Source organism: Pholis gunnellus (assembly GCF_910591455.1).
Source record: "Pholis gunnellus genome assembly, chromosome: 2".
In the NCBI taxonomy this organism is placed as follows: Eukaryota; Metazoa; Chordata; class Actinopteri; order Perciformes; family Pholidae; genus Pholis; species Pholis gunnellus.
This window is the reverse complement of record NC_136536.1, coordinates 5,777,409-5,793,158: the sequence shown is the minus strand read 5'-3', so window position 1 is coordinate 5,793,158 and position 15,750 is coordinate 5,777,409. Positions and strand designations below refer to the sequence as shown.

General features: G+C 40.9%; 1 protein-coding gene across 1 annotated transcript; it reads left to right on the top strand.

Annotated features, from left to right (window-relative positions):
* The first annotated feature begins 3,829 nt into the window (after window positions 1–3,829).
* On the top strand, window positions 3,830–15,645 carry gls2a (glutaminase 2a (liver, mitochondrial)). The gene is made up of 18 exons (XM_079172968.1): window positions 3,830–4,126; window positions 5,545–5,632; window positions 7,219–7,340; window positions 9,126–9,255; window positions 9,331–9,410; window positions 9,540–9,703; window positions 10,128–10,186; window positions 11,705–11,737; window positions 11,815–11,873; window positions 11,960–12,026; window positions 12,131–12,181; window positions 12,605–12,781; window positions 12,875–13,006; window positions 13,102–13,194; window positions 13,757–13,818; window positions 14,254–14,330; window positions 14,441–14,504; window positions 14,601–15,645. Exons 1-18 carry the CDS (start codon window positions 3,915–3,917, stop codon window positions 14,755–14,757), a joined length of 1,827 nt encoding a protein of 608 aa, XP_079029094.1. The 5' UTR covers window positions 3,830–3,914; the 3' UTR covers window positions 14,758–15,645.
* Window positions 15,646–15,750: the final 105 nt, after the last annotated feature.

The following is a 15,750-nucleotide window of genomic DNA, read 5'->3' as shown; positions in this document are numbered from 1 at the left end:
AACATAGGGAATAGAAGTAGCATTGATGAGAGAAAAACCCCAACAGAAAAATAGTGAATACTTAAAAACTGTAATTTACGGGTAATTACCAATGCAACAAGGCTATATAGCCGCGCCAGCACCCCTATGAGGCTGTAATGCTCATCACACACCTGAAATGAAAATTGCTTGAATTGCATTTGCTGCTTTTGTCTTATTGCTGGGGCAGAAAATGTTAAGTTTGGCCTGAGGGCAATGCCAGAGCAACAGCCAAGATATTACCCAAATCAAAAGAGTTTATCGTTTGTAGAATGGCCATTTTAGGGCATCTTAGACTCAGTTTGTCAGCCTCAGCTTTACCTTGGCAGACTTGGCTCAACTTACAGATGAACCCCTGGAGGAAATATCTGGCTCTTTAGCTGCTAAATGCTCCACTATGTTCAGCAGCTAGTCTGTCTGCCATTCGCTGAGCAGGTAGAGAACAGTGGGTTTTTAGAGCTTTTCCCCTGAAAACAGATGCCTACTGCTGAGAGCGGTGAGAGTGAACCAAAACAGTAGTTCTGCTGTCCAGCCGTATACACATGTTGAAAATAAAGATTATAAAGCTGCTTTTGGTTCTTTTGAAATTCGCTCATTAGGTTTAAAGTTATTCATCTTGTAGGGGTTATTATTGTCCCCAGACAAGGAAGTCTGCCAAAGTCCAAAGTGCCGGATCAACACTTTGGACTGACGTCAGCATGGACAGAAACACTTTTAAAACTTTTAAATATAATTTAAAAAATGTCTGTAGTGGAAATCCAACATGAATGAATGGATGGATAGATACATAGATGGATGGATGGTTGGATAAATGGATGGATGGATACATCGATGGATGGATGGTTGGATAAATGGATGGATGGATACATCGATGGATGGATGGGTGGATAAATGGATGGATGGATACATCGATGGATGGATGGTTGGATAAATGGATGGATGGATACATCGATGGATGGATGGTTGGATACATCGATGGATGGATTGATAGATAGATGGATGGATGGATGGATGGATTGATAGATAGATGGATAAATACAGTAGATACCGTAGATAGAGATAGATAGATACATAGATGGATAGATTCTTCACACCCTCTCTCTAGCTCTCTCTTGTGTGTGTGTGTGTGTGTGGGGGGGGGGGGGGGGGGTGTCACTTTGTGGGTGAGGATCATTTTAGAGAAGAGATTGGAATTCCTCTCTCTCTGGGTGGTACAGGGATAATGGCCCTTACCCTTTCATTTGAGAGATGCATCTAACGATGCATTAAATCTCTACAAGCGTTTCTAATAAGGAGCTTAGTTTCACAACGTACTGTTCTTAATTCATGCTTCTCCTTGGTATCAAATGCAGACAGTCTTACACAGGAGCGGGTTTTAGGCTTAACAGAAACTGGAAATGGATTAAATTAAGGTGGTTTAGGCACTTTGCCTCTGTGGTAATAAAATATTCAGTCCAATGTGAGTGATGTGTGGTAGTCTGAGACGTGTTTTGAGGCCCAGAGGGGCTTTGGGTGATTTGGAAAAATAAGCATCTATCCTATGAAAATGGCAGAGTAATTGGCGTAATGTGGATAAGTAATGTGTCCCGCTGCTTTGAATTGCTTTAGAACTAACATATCTCTTACAGTGTTTATTATCACACATTTTCAAGAGTAACTGTTTTAAATAGTTTATGACTAACGATTCATAGTCTACATCTTTGGCCATCTCTTTTTATTGGATGCTGTTAACCAGTTATTTGTTTTATGATTCATAAGTAGATTTTTTTATCTGAATAATCAAAACGCTATTCCGAACACATTTCAGCAGTTATTACACCTCTCCCCCCCCCCCTAAAGACCCTAAAACTGCCTGTCCAAAGTGGTCTCTAAACCAGGGCTCTTTACCCAGACCTCCAGATTACTGAGCCTGAATCAGAGCACCAGACCCGGTATGTTTCTTTTCCTGTGTGAGGTGGAGGGGCGAAGAGGTTAAGTTTGTGCAGGCTTGGTGAGTGCAGCGAGGGGGGCTTTCTCACATAAGATGGAGGATGAAGGGACAAAGGTGGCATTCATTGGCCCAGGAATGGAAAACATTTTCGTCTGAAAACAGAGAAGCTACAACCGGCAGAGGTATAGCGCAGAGAGGCCACGGGTTAGCCTGCACCCCTGTTGGAGGAGTCGCACGCCTAGAAATGCAGAGGAGACCACCAGAACCTAGCGAGGCCTTGTTTATTTGGTAATGGAGATAATACCATGTCACCCTCTGGAGTCTGATTGGAAATGAATACTGCTCAGTCAGCAAACATTAGAAGGGTAGAATGTGAATGTTTAGCATGTGTGTGCTGTGAATGTGGACATGGGCGGGGCGGGCTATCACCTAGATCCTTGATCTCCTGATTGATTTAAATTGCCTTCATAATAACCACGTTAAAAAGAGGAGGAACAAATAGTTTTAAAAAAAATAAGATAAATAGCAAAATATTCATATTTCCAATTGAGTAGTAAGTAAAATACTTTATCTCAGTGAGCCACTGAGGAGCCTCTCACACGGCAGCTGACATCAAAGACAGGAAGCCAGGGCTCAATCTCAAGAGGTCACAGATGATACACTAGATTGTGTTTGAAGCACCAGGAAACCTGCCAAAGCAAACCTATGGAGAGGAAGGATCTCAGACACATGCTTGTGATGTGTCCTATCAACAAAACAACAGAGAGTCTGAGAACAGGAACTGACCTGAGCGCAGTGTCCTGGAGTGAGTACGCCACCTAGAGGACAACATAGTAATGTTTCAGTGCGTCAGTGTGGGAAACTCACCATGGGGTGTCACCATTTAACAGCAGTAGAAATGATTCTAGTGTAAACCGGTGTAGGCCTAGACCTGATTTACTGCCTATTTACATTAGTTACTAAGCCAGACAACAACGCATGTTCATAACAGTTAATGTTTGGATTAAATGACGGTACCAGATTAAATGTGACAAATGACAGATAAAGCTGACAGACTTTTATCATAGAGAGATTAAATTGATTTCTGTTCTGATACTGACAGTTGATAAAGATGATGTAATATACATTCCTTTTAAGAGCTAATAGAGAAATGTATTTGTATTATTATCATTATTACTGTCACGTTATTATTACCACCAGCTTCATTTTAAATATAACAACCACCATCATTGTAATTGTTAATAATAATAATAATACAAATAATGTTGTTTTTGTAGTCGTAGTAGTAGAAGTAGTTCTGCTACAGCAAAAGCTTTGTAAAGCTACATAATTAACATCAATAAAAGTTGCAGATGGAAAAACACATTGTTACTGAAATAGTATGCAATTAACAGAAGTCAAAGCCTTGAATGGTCTTATTTCAGTGATGAGAGTTAAATAAACTAGTTTGCTGGTACACGTACACTCATTCACGGCCAGTTTATGTTGAATGCTGCATGTTTGGAGAATAAAGCTTGTTTGTGTATTGCAGTATATTTGAGCTCTTCCCAGCCATTTAACCAAAGTTAAACTTAGTCTACGTTCAAATGTGGGCCACAATTATCACTACTAAAAAAAAAGAAAAGCTGAGTACGCTATAATTAGAGACAAATCCAAGTAGGAATATAATTAAGGCTCCCCCCCCCCCCCCCCCCCCCCCCCCCCCCCCTTATTAATGAGCAGCTGCGGGAGAAAGACGAACACCAGTTTGACCAGTAGCTGCTGGTTATTGACCCCACCGTCTGAACCAACGTGTCACAGACCCGCCCCCGAGCTACAGCCTGTACTTGTGCCGTTACCTTGGACAGCAGCTGTCAGTAAAGCTCCGAGGACCGAGGAGCATTGGTCACAAATATCTCTCGATCGGCTACTGAGAACAAATTATCCATTCTGCACTATTAAAGATTAATCCCTTTGGTTAGTCACAATGCACTGCCTGAAAAGTCTGAGGACAACTAACCCGGGAATCTTGCAGCTCTTTAAAAATGCAGGGATCTCTGCCAGAGTTGGAGCTGACAGCATTGTGTTGTCCCGGACGCAGCCACCTGTGTTTCTCCCTTGCTGGGCCGCAGCATCACCCCACACCCACAGAGCCTTCCACCACCAGAAGGACCCTGATGTGGACCAAGGACACCCCAAGTAGGTCACAGTTGGCTGTCTGTAAAAACGAATAAATCACCATTAATTAGCCCAAATATTCCCACGTGGTATTCCTGATTGAGCTCTCCTGTGGACTTAGCGTGTTTTGTCTCATTATAAACATTGCTAAAGTAACTCCTACTACCATATCGTTCATCATATATTGAGCACTAAAGTCTTAAAAAGCAGGTTACTCTGGAGTGCATATGTGATATGTTAAAAATGAAGCTACAGTGAAAACGCGATTCTGATTGGTCAACCACGACATTCTACGGTTTGTTATGTCTTTTTGGCGATTCAAGATCCCTCCGCCAGGCTGCTCACCCCTTTTTGGGGGCAGTTTCATTTCGCGAGCAGAGAGGCGGAAAACAGCTAGCATGGTTCTTCCAACAACTGTTTACAATTAAATATAAAAACACCTACCAGCACATCTGAAGCCCACTAATCGCCATGTTGTAAAATGGTTGTATAATTCGCACAAAAGTAAAGCTTAAAAAAAGGTTGTGGTTTTAAAGGGCAACCACGGCTAATGACGAGACGTTTAGCTTAACGTTAGCTTGTTAAATCCGCGCCCAGCCATAAAATAGTCCGGTATAAGCGCTGCCTGTATAACTCATTTTTACATTTCAGTTTTTATAAAGGTTAATCAAACGAGATACAATGTGTTAATTGGGGAACTTTATGTGCTGGTATGCTGTTTTATTTTTTTTTTAATTGTTGGGCTAACTTTTCCTTTTGCTTACAGTCTTTATGCTAAGCTAACGCATTTTGACTCTAGCTAACATTACGTAACATTAGCTACTTAACTCACAGATAAGACAGTGGTATCGTTTACTTTTTGGCAAGAAAGCAAACGAGCATTCCCTCACCAAAAGTTACATTTTTAAAAGACATGTTATTCACAGATTTTATGGTTAGCATAGTAATTGAGTTACAAGTACACACAGTATTGGGGTAAGAGCTACTGGCAGTTGGCATGTGGGTGTTTCATTCTACATTTTACTTTTCTATTGTATTTCAAATACAATTTTCAGCTCTTGTTATAATAAGAAAAAAAAGTGTTATTAACATAAGCATATAGGTGAATAATATTAAAGGTATTGTAAGATTGTAACCTATGTTTAAGGTATGCAAGACCCAAACAGTAAAGGGGTCAGAGAAAACAAACCGTACACTGTGAAAGAAACCTTTTTTGTATGATAGTATTTTATACAGTCATGGCGTAGGGGCCACCCGCCTCTCTCAAACACACACTTTATGTGAAGAACCAGGTCCATAGCTGGATGTTTGCCAGTATTTTCTTTACTGGTCGTGTTATTGGCATAAACTTTTGCTCATTGTTTTGAATTGACACATTGGAGCCAGTCCAAATTCAAAGATCACAACATACATATTGTATTTGTCATCTCTCTTGAAAGAAGTAGGTTTATGTCCAGTATGGAGGACTTGCTTTTCCACACCATCACTGAAGGCAAGGAGATGATCCCCCTGTCCCAGTTCATTTCTGTGAGTCAACAGCACACTCACATTTCCTCTGTCACGCCATGACGTTCCATGAAATATGTGGCCATACGCACAGACACACTCTGCCCTACAGCCGTATTGCATTTCAGAAAAGCACCCATGACTGTCGTTAAATAATCTTTGGGGAGTGATATAGGAGCCCACAACTCAAACCTGGGACGTCTCCAGCTGTATGCAGGGTCAAGTTTAAAAGGTGTTTAGGAACTTTCTCACGTAACAGGACTAAATATAGTAGACGAGACACTGAGGTAATCACCACTAGAAACCAATGATGACAGTCTCATTAGATTAGGCATTTCATTTAAACAGCAGAACCTAATGACTAACGTAGATTTTAAGGCACATATCTCCCTATACATGGGCCCACACACACACACACTACTGAAGTGATGTCAAGCTTCTGTGAACTCGTGCCAAAGTTCATACTTTCAAAGTTTTATATAGTACATATCTCGTAAGATGAATAGGACATGGTAACTAACCCGTTATTGCAAATCAACAGAGCCTCATTTAGCTTCACGTGGTGAGTGCAACCTTTCAGACACATAAAAAAAAGCAGATATGGACATCTGGTAACCAATAGGTGTCTATGGCAACTCCGTAATTTTTAAATGGGGGCATGCATTCAGGAGAAGAGACGTGTGTCAACGGATGTCACGGATGACTGGATGTGTTTGAAGAGATGACAGGGTTAGGTATCATAACTGCAAAAAACATTCATCCTAACAGATCACTTAGACTCATAGTCAGCCTACAAGAATGTTTCTGGATGTAAAAAAAAGAAATATTTGTTTTTAAAGCCAGATTTAGGGTTTGTTTATTCCATTTATGTTGTTGTGTAAATAAGCTAATTTGCATTGGAAATTAAATGAATTGTTTTTGAAAAAAATTATATTTTTTCCAATCATGGCTGGTTAAAATACAAATACCTGGCAGGGAATTGTATGGCAAATACTGTAGTGCAACGTAAGTAATAAAATATACAGAGGAAGATAAATATCTCCTCTTAAACCATTTACATTTTATGTTTTTATATTATATATTTTTTGCACATTCAGTTGATGGATAAATCTCTAAAATAAGTGCACAAAAAACTACGAGGGCAGCCCCCATCTTTTTGTCCTTCTCTGAAGTTCAGAACCACTTGCGGACATTCAACAAAAGCAACAGCAAGCTTGCAGCCATGTGCTCGTGAGTCCGTTTGGTCATGGAGTCAGTTATCAGATGACTCCGGAGCCTCTCTGGCCGTCAGTTTGGTACTCATGGTGTCCCCAAAATAGATGCACGTGGTTCATACAGTGACTGTCAGCTTGACGTGTGACTTACGAGAGGTATTCCAGCCATCTGGTTCACGCCTGTATTTCCTCCTTATTCCCATGTGGGAGGCCCCTGAGCCTGTCAAGGCCCCGAACAATATCCATCGACACATGCTCGATATCCGGCTAATTGACATCAACACTGCTGTGCATGACCCAAAGTGTTTGATAAAGTTTGTCATCTACAAATCCCTTCTTCTTCTTCTCTGTGTATTCTTTTGCTCAAAACCACCTCATCCACTTCTTCTCCAGGCTTTGAGAAAAACAGGTTTGTTGACGTCTGACCCTCGGCTACGTGACTGTGTCCATCAGATGCGACAATCCTCACGTGACTCTGTCGGGCCAGTCATGATGGACAAGAAGCTGTTCAAAAGGTGAGAAACGCGTTTATTTATGGAGACATAGTAATGCACATGGTTATTCAAAGGGGGAGTATTCAACCTTTACCTACATGTGAGAAGCATACAGAACACCCTTGTTTAAAATACACACTCTAGTGTCGTTTCTTCTTGCATAATCAAACAAATGAATTGGATGACAACGTGTGGTTAGTTAGGGTCTTTCATACTTTTTTGTAGTTAAGTAAAGGAGTAACAGGAGGAGTAGTCTGTGGCCAGCGATATTTGAGTCCAAGACATTGACGGAGACATGCGTTTTATGGCTAACAGCTGCTACTCACCAAATTCACATGCACACATGGCAGCCAAAGCAGTAGAGGGTGCAAAAAGACAGAGGGGACTCTGGGACGGTTGATTAAAGGGCATCATTCTGGTTGAGATCCAGACTGTTGCAGTACAGAAGTAGACTCCAAAGATCCGTAAGCTCCATGCAAACGGCATCATTTGTAAGTGTAATTCAGTCAGTCTCTTCCTTTGGCCTGGAGCAGCAGAGGGTCACACAGTCTGGCAGTCTTCGTCAAACTTAATTGGTCGCGTCCATCTGCCTTTGCTTGTTCTCTTTGATTTGTGAGGTTATCCTTTCCTGAAGAACACTTAAGAGCTCACTATGCTTCTAGAAATAGAGAGAGCTTTTTTTTTTTCCGAAAGTGACCCATATGAATAATGCAAGCCCTCTCCGCTCTCTTCTCCCGGTGTCCCAAAACCCTCATGCTAGCATCGCCTTGGATCAGCGAGGGCTGCAGGCCAGATATTTTAGTTTCAGACCAGTTGTGACAGAACACACTTTCCTTGAGAGCTTACAGCATTGCTGACAAACTATAACAATGGAAATCTATAATAACTATTACGATCTGCTGACATAGGCAGGTGTGTTTGTTTACTCTTTTAATCGTGTATTTATTGGTCTGAAGCTTGAATTCAGTGCGATGGGGGGAAAAAAAAGGTGAAAGCCCAGTGAGGAGTTGAGCATTTCAATTAGATGGAAATTGATTGGACGTTCAGTTGCATATATAGCATTTCTGAGAGGGAACCAGTCTCAGTGATTGAGGCCATATTGTTTGAGTCAAAGAAGCGAAACCTTTTTGACTTGGACTGAATTCAAGCTAAAAAAGTACAGGAGGCTAATATTACAAAGCCTGGTGTTTCTTCTTATTATATAAAATGCTGTCATATTTTAAAAAAAGCCGTATAACTATAACTCGTTGGGAACTAGTTAACATAACTGTTGGCTTAGGTACAGCGGTTAAATTAGCCATACTAGCCCGTAGCTATCTTTGTTAAAGAGCTTAACTTACTCCTTTAAAAAACCCACATTCTCTCACTTACCTGTCGTGGTTTCTGGACATGCAGATAGTTTTGTTTTTACTGAGATATCCGTCTCAGAGATTTCTGCCTCCACTCCGATGCAATGGAGGTGAATCAAATTTTATTTGAGATTCTCATATATCACATTTATGTTGATTGTTACTCTGGATAATAAACAAGACACACTGTCAACAGTTGTTATGGGAACTGTTTTTTTCAGCAGACGGTAGTTTAATTTACAACTGTACTACGCGGCAAAGATATTGAAAAACAAATTATTTTTTTAACACTCTGAGCACCAAAAACTAAATTAGATGTACAACTGTCTCCGAGTGTTTGGCAGAAATCGTAAAGGCTGACATTTCAAAACCTGGGTAGATAAAACTAAAATGTTCTGCGTGGTTGTTTACCACTATGGCTGAGTGTGATGTCCGTGTATAATGCGTCCTGTTGCAGGTGTGCTGGCAACAACATCATGCTGCTGACAAAGGCCTTCAGAAAAAAGTTCATCATTCCAAACTTTGAAGAGATGACCCAGCAGATCGATAGGATGTATGACAATGCACAACAGCAGGAGTCAGGACAAGTAAGTAACAAACTAACCCGCGCATACTGATTCATTGTCTGCTCGTTCATTAATGCAACACATGTCTTCATGCAGGTAGCTAACTACATTCCTCAGCTGGCTAAGTTCAGCCCTGATCTGTGGGGAGTATCTCTGTGCACAATCGATGGACAGAGGTACGGTTCCATCTTCACTTGAACGAGTGTTTCCATTCTGAGACCATCCACCGTGTGTATCGCCTCACTCACACTCCTCCATTTTTTGTTTGTTGGCATGCTTTTCCATTACATCCTCATGTATCGCAGACACTCTGTGGGTGACACCAAGGTTCCCTTCTGTCTGCAGTCGTGTGTGAAGCCGCTGGAGTACGCCATCGCTGTGCACGAGTTCGGCAGTGAGCACGTTCACCACTTCGTGGGCAAAGAGCCCAGTGGATTCAAGTTCAACAAACTGTCACTAAATGACGAAGGTAAGCGATCAAGACTCCAGTTACCGCTCCAGTTATATCCCCTCGACACAGAAACAAGCACTGGCGATTATAATCAGCAAACAAATCCTTTCTGCCACTTTGTAATTGAGAAATCTTGGCAGCTGATAAAGGGATCAGTATTTCTTCTGACATTTCTTTGTTGGAAGAGCAAATAACAAGCTCTCATTTTATTGGAAAAATTGTTTATTTATTGCCAAATTGTGTCCCATTTTATCATCTCACCTTTGTAGCCATTTGCTATTACATACTCCCCTCTGAAGCAGATACATTGTACTTCATGTGTTCCGCTTATTAGCTGATGTTATTAAGTTCCTCTGTTGAAATATTGCCTCCAATCTCAGCAGTTTATTGCTCTTGTGGTTAGGGGCAAATGAGTGATAACATGCTCTCGTTTCTCGTGCAGATAAACCACACAACCCGATGGTGAATGCCGGAGCTATCGTCATCAGTTCTTTAATCCAGGTGAAATGGAAAGGCTTGTCAGCAACGAATACATTGATGTGATAGTAGATGCAGAAGGTTTTCCTTTTTAGACTCTACACACAACAACCCAGTTGGATGTCATTAATGAGGATGTCAGGGTAAAAAAAACAAAGAGTGGAATCTCAGGCCGTGTGCGTTCATGCCCACGGCTCTCTGTTTTTAAACCCCGACCTTATGTTATTCCCCTTCAATTATTACTGTGCAGCATAGCGTTCTGCTGCAGCCCCTCACTGGGCGTAAACACAGTTCAAAAGGACAATCATGTCAGGCCTTAAAAAGTAATGATGAAAAACAAGAAACGAAACCAAATCATCAGACATGTTCCTATGTTCCACCAATAAAAGAGGTCAGTACATGATGCTCTCACATTGCTCTTAGCTGCATCCTCAGGAGAGGCAGTAAGTACCCATTTCACCAAATTTGCTAAATGAAAGCTGCGGTGCCCGACACAAGAGCACTTCCTCTCGTGTATATTTTGACAAATTTCAGTCATCGTAGCAAATGCTTTACTCACAAATGTATTTGAAATTTGCTGACACAAGTGATTGTGAAACACAACACTGCCACTATTTGCAAACTGTGGGACAGCAGTGCTCAAAAATCATCGCTTTTGTGCTGTGAAAAAATGTTGAAATGTTTTTAAGGCCCAAACGATCATTGGACTGAGTTGAAGTTCAGTGAGAAGTCAAAGAATTTATTAAAAGCTGACGCAATCAGTGACGTCATACTCTACCTAATCATTCTATTGGCTGGTAACTTGGCGCCCGTCGCGGCTGGACTATGGTCATCACCATCTGACTGACCAGACCAACTGAGAACTTTGGCCTTGTTGTAAGCAGAGTTTAGCCATATATGGTTGTGTATTTTCCCTCTGTGGAGTTTTCCTGACATTTTCCAACTGTCCGAAGAGAAACTCTGGACTTTTTTTTATCATATGTGGGTCAGGTTCAGGAAGGGACACTGTGTGTGGGCAGTGTGTGTGCTTCTGGCCAATTGCAGCCCTCAGAACAGAAGGTGTGTTAACCCCCCTCGCTTGTGTTTGTGTGTGTACGTAGAGGGGTTACACAGTGCGTTCCTATATTTGCAAAGAATTCATATGTATACACACTGAGGAGGTTACACACTTAAACGCTTGATCATTTACGCACAGGAAAGAGAAAATGCAAAGCTGATAAAAGCCGTTATTGACTTTCTGCAATATTTATACCGCAGTGGGAGCAGCTGTACCGACAAAAGTTGAATTGACACAAATGTATATGTTTTGTTGAATAACTAGTTGTCAGGGCACCAGAGCGCAACCACCTGGAAAGAAGGGAATCAACTCCTGTATACATGAGATTTAGCCTGAGGTCACCCTCTCATCTCACAGTCATATTTGATACTATCATTAACATTTATAGGTAGAGTCATTAAATAGGAATGTAACTAGGGTCCCTATTCTTCAGCTTTACAATTTAGTTATAATCCCCTTCTGTTTTTTTCCCTCTCTGTTGACAGCCAGATTCAAATAAGGCAGAAAGGTTCGACTATGTGAGTAAATGCTTTTTATTTTCACGTATTTGTTTGGTCGTCCTACTCCACCGTTTGTAAATATGATGTCATTGCAGGTAATGGAGTACTTGAAAAGGCTGTCTGGTGCAGAATTTGTGGGCTTTAGCAATGCAACGTGAGTACTGCGCTTCAAGAAATGCAACCTTATTGTCCCGTGTCACGTGAAATGCAACTTTCTAAATTCCTGTTGTCTTCTCGCAGTTTCCAGTCGGAGAGGGACACGGGTGATAGGAATTATGCAATTGGTTATTACCTCAAAGAGAAAAAAGTGAGTTTTTTTATGTTTAATTAACAATCACCACAAGTTGCTCAGGTTTTTATTGACATTGAATACCCTGATTATGTGCTGACTCTTGATTTTAATCCTTGTAGTGCTTTCCTGACAATGCAGATATGACTGCAGCCCTCGACTTCTACTTTCAGGTAAAACTCTTTGTCTTTGACATCGTAGGACTAGTACTGTTTCAAAGAAAGGTTCGTTGTTTTTGAAACAACAAACCTTGTCGAGAGTTAAATGAGAAGATCGATACCACTCTCATGTCTGTATGATAAATATGAAGCTACAACCGGGAGCCGGTTAGCTTAGTTTAGTATAAAACATCTGCTGGTTGCCTTGCAACCTCACAGTCACAATGACTCCAGGAACAAATAAAACAAATAAAACTTATTGTTTTACTGTTAGCGCTAATTATTTTTTTTTACAGATATAGCATGTTCATTTTCCAGGATCGCTGTTTCCCCCTGTTTCCAGTCTTTATGCTAAGCTAAGCTAACCAGCCAATTGTTGGCAATAAAGCAAACAAGTGTATTTCCCAGAAGTCAGTATTCCTTATAATGTTTTTCCAGTTGTGCTCCATCGAGGTGACCTGTGAGTCAGGAAGTGTCATGGCTGCCACACTGGCCAACGGGGGCATTTGTCCAATCACAGGCGAGCGTGTGCTGAGCTCTGAATCCGTTCGCAACACCCTGAGCCTCATGCATTCCTGCGGCATGTACGACTTCTCCGGACAGTTTGCCTTCCAAGTGAGTCCCCTTTGGATCCCGTTGCTCCGAGTGGTGGCACGACTTGAAACATTGAATCCAGGTTGAGAGTTTTTGTTTGCTCCTCTTGTTCAGGTGGGCTTGCCTGCTAAATCGGGCGTTTCGGGTGCTGTTCTGCTGGTTGTCCCCAACGTCATGGGTATGATGTGCTGGTCTCCACCTTTAGATCGGCTTGGAAACAGTGTTCGTGGCATTCACTTCTGTCAGGTATGCAGTCAACAATCACAGTTTTATCGAAATTCATCTTAAAATGTGTCTGCATGCTTCAAATATTACACTTCAATAAACTTTTGATTCACTAGGAGCTGTTGTCTCATTTCAACTTCCACAATTACGACAACCTGAGACACTTCACCAAGAAGCACGACCCCAGGAGAAGATCAGATGAAGAACCCGTAAGTTCTGTGTAACAAGTGTGGAGGCTGCAACCGTCATTCAGACTAGTAAGAAACATGCAATTTATTCCTGAAACGTCCTGGAACATTTACTGCATGGGCTCATGGAGCAAACCAATCACATACTCCACTGATAGCGTATTTTAATCTGCGACCTGTTTACGGTTTGCATTTTCGCCAATGCTTTCCCTTGTCTCGCAAACTTGTTGAATATTTAATGCATTACAAGAACATTGGCACTGGACAAAAACAGCTCCCTGCTCGCCCATGTTCCTGAAAAAGTTAAGAGGCTTTTCCGACACGGACACGAACCTCCGTCCTTGCTCCATCTTCTTCTTCTTCTTTTGAGTTTTATGGCAGTAAGTGTTGCATTCTCACCATCAGCTGGACTGTCAGGTTAGGTTACTAGCAGGTTATCCCAGGAATTTACCAGGAACTATGTGTGAAAAAGGCTATGAATACTTCTCGGGCCGATTTAGGAATAATACGGGATCATTTTTATCTAAAAAGTTTAAGAAACAGTCAACTCTCATGCAGTAATGTTTGCCTTTTGATCCATTAGAACAAGTCCGTGGTAAACCTGATGTTTGCAGCCTACGGTGGTGACCTCTCTGCTCTGAGGAGGTAAGTAACATCAGAAACATTGCCTCTCAATTCTCATCACAAAGCTCCGACACCAGAGGAGTATATAATTATATATATGATAATACCACTAAATCTATTATATTTGTTTGTGTGATCTGTACAAAGGACGTTTAATTAAGCAAGCAAGTTATTACATGTTAATTATTGACATTTACAGGTGTTGGTAGGCAGATTCTTTTAACCTCGGACCGAGCCATGCAAGCTGTTTCCCTCTGCTTCCAGTCTTAATGCTAAGCTAACCGTCTCCCGGCTCTAGCTTCATATTTACCATACAGACGAGAGAGAGTGGGAACTCTTCGCAAGAAAGCAAAAAAGCGTATTCCCCAAAATGTTGGAATAATCTTCTTGACTAGTTTCGGAGAGTTTGCCATCGCTCGAGTCAACCTTTCCATGTGTCCTCTGTTGTCCCTTCAGGTTTGCCCTTTCAGCTGTGAACATGGAGCAGAGAGACTACGACTCTCGCACAGCGCTCCACGTTGCTGCTTCAGAAGGTGACACTTCATTACTAGTTCATTCATTCTACGTTCAACGATCTCTGCTGTGATATTCAAACAAGAATAAATGAAATACGGCGTTGGGCTTGCTCACATTCGTCTTTCAGGTCATGCGGAAGCCGTTGTCTTCCTAACTGAAGTATGTAAAGTGAATCCCAACATGAAAGACAGGTAGAGATTTTAAATCAAAAACGTATTCTTCGATTAAAAGATGGTAGATAAATATGTCCATTTCCATATAACATATTACATTGTGTTTTCTATCAGATGGGGGAACACACCTCTAGATGATGCCATGCAGTTTGGCAATGATGGTGTTGTTTCAATCCTGCAAGAGTACCAGCGTGAGTACACTGACAGCAGCGCAGCTTGTGCCACAGAGGAGCAGAAGACCCCGCTGGACACGTTGAAGAGCATCATCTAAACCACAAGGGATCAGAAGGGTTTGTAATGGAAATGAATCTATTTTATTATGAGAGGACTAAAAGGACACGGGACGATTGAGAGACCTGATGAATGATTATGTTTATTTTTGATATGGTAATAGATGTTATATAATATATTTAGACTGTTGAAAAGCTATTCAGTGCGGGATTAAGTCCCTCTTTGATGTATTCCTGCAGACTGGAGAAATTATTCAACAGTGTAAAGTATCAAGAAAGCACTATATAATCAGGTAATCTGTTGTTTTATGTGGAGAAAAAAAATACATTAATTTGAGCCATGATTGGCTTTTGTTGCAATATTAATGAAAAACATGTTGTGCTCAGTTTATGACAAAAAATGTTATGTAAATATCTAGTATATTGAGCCTACTTATTGTTAAAATATGGAAATATATTTTGCTTAATCAATGCTTCATTTAATCAGGGGATTTTATGCCCTGTGTAAATATTCCCAAAGCTGCTTCATTAATTAATCTAACTCAACAGGAGGTGATTCAGTAGCACTTGTGACTTTAACACTGTGACTGTTTCATTGTCGTTTATGCCAGTTCATTTAGCTCACAGGCCAGTTTATTCACTGCAGATACCTCGTGTTGATGTGGTTGTTTTCTTTTTATTGGTCACTTGTGTATCACAGAGACATCTGTCTGTCTCAGGCGCTGGGAACTATGCACATCTGGGTTATTTTAACACAAAATATACAATACAGTTCATGCAAATGAATGTTGCAAACTAGACACACAGATGTCTAGGTGTTTGAAGTGATACTTTTTTAAATTAAAGCTTTTGAATTGTTTGTATGCAGTACTGAGAAAGGCAGACACAAGTAAGTCAACTCAGTCATGTGATAAAAAAAAAGTAATATTCTTCCATCTGAAATGCATTTTTATGAATTTGTTTTATTTCATTTAAACTCGGTGAAATGATTCCTAAACTGTACTTTAGTCTGTCTCTGTAAATATGTATCATTC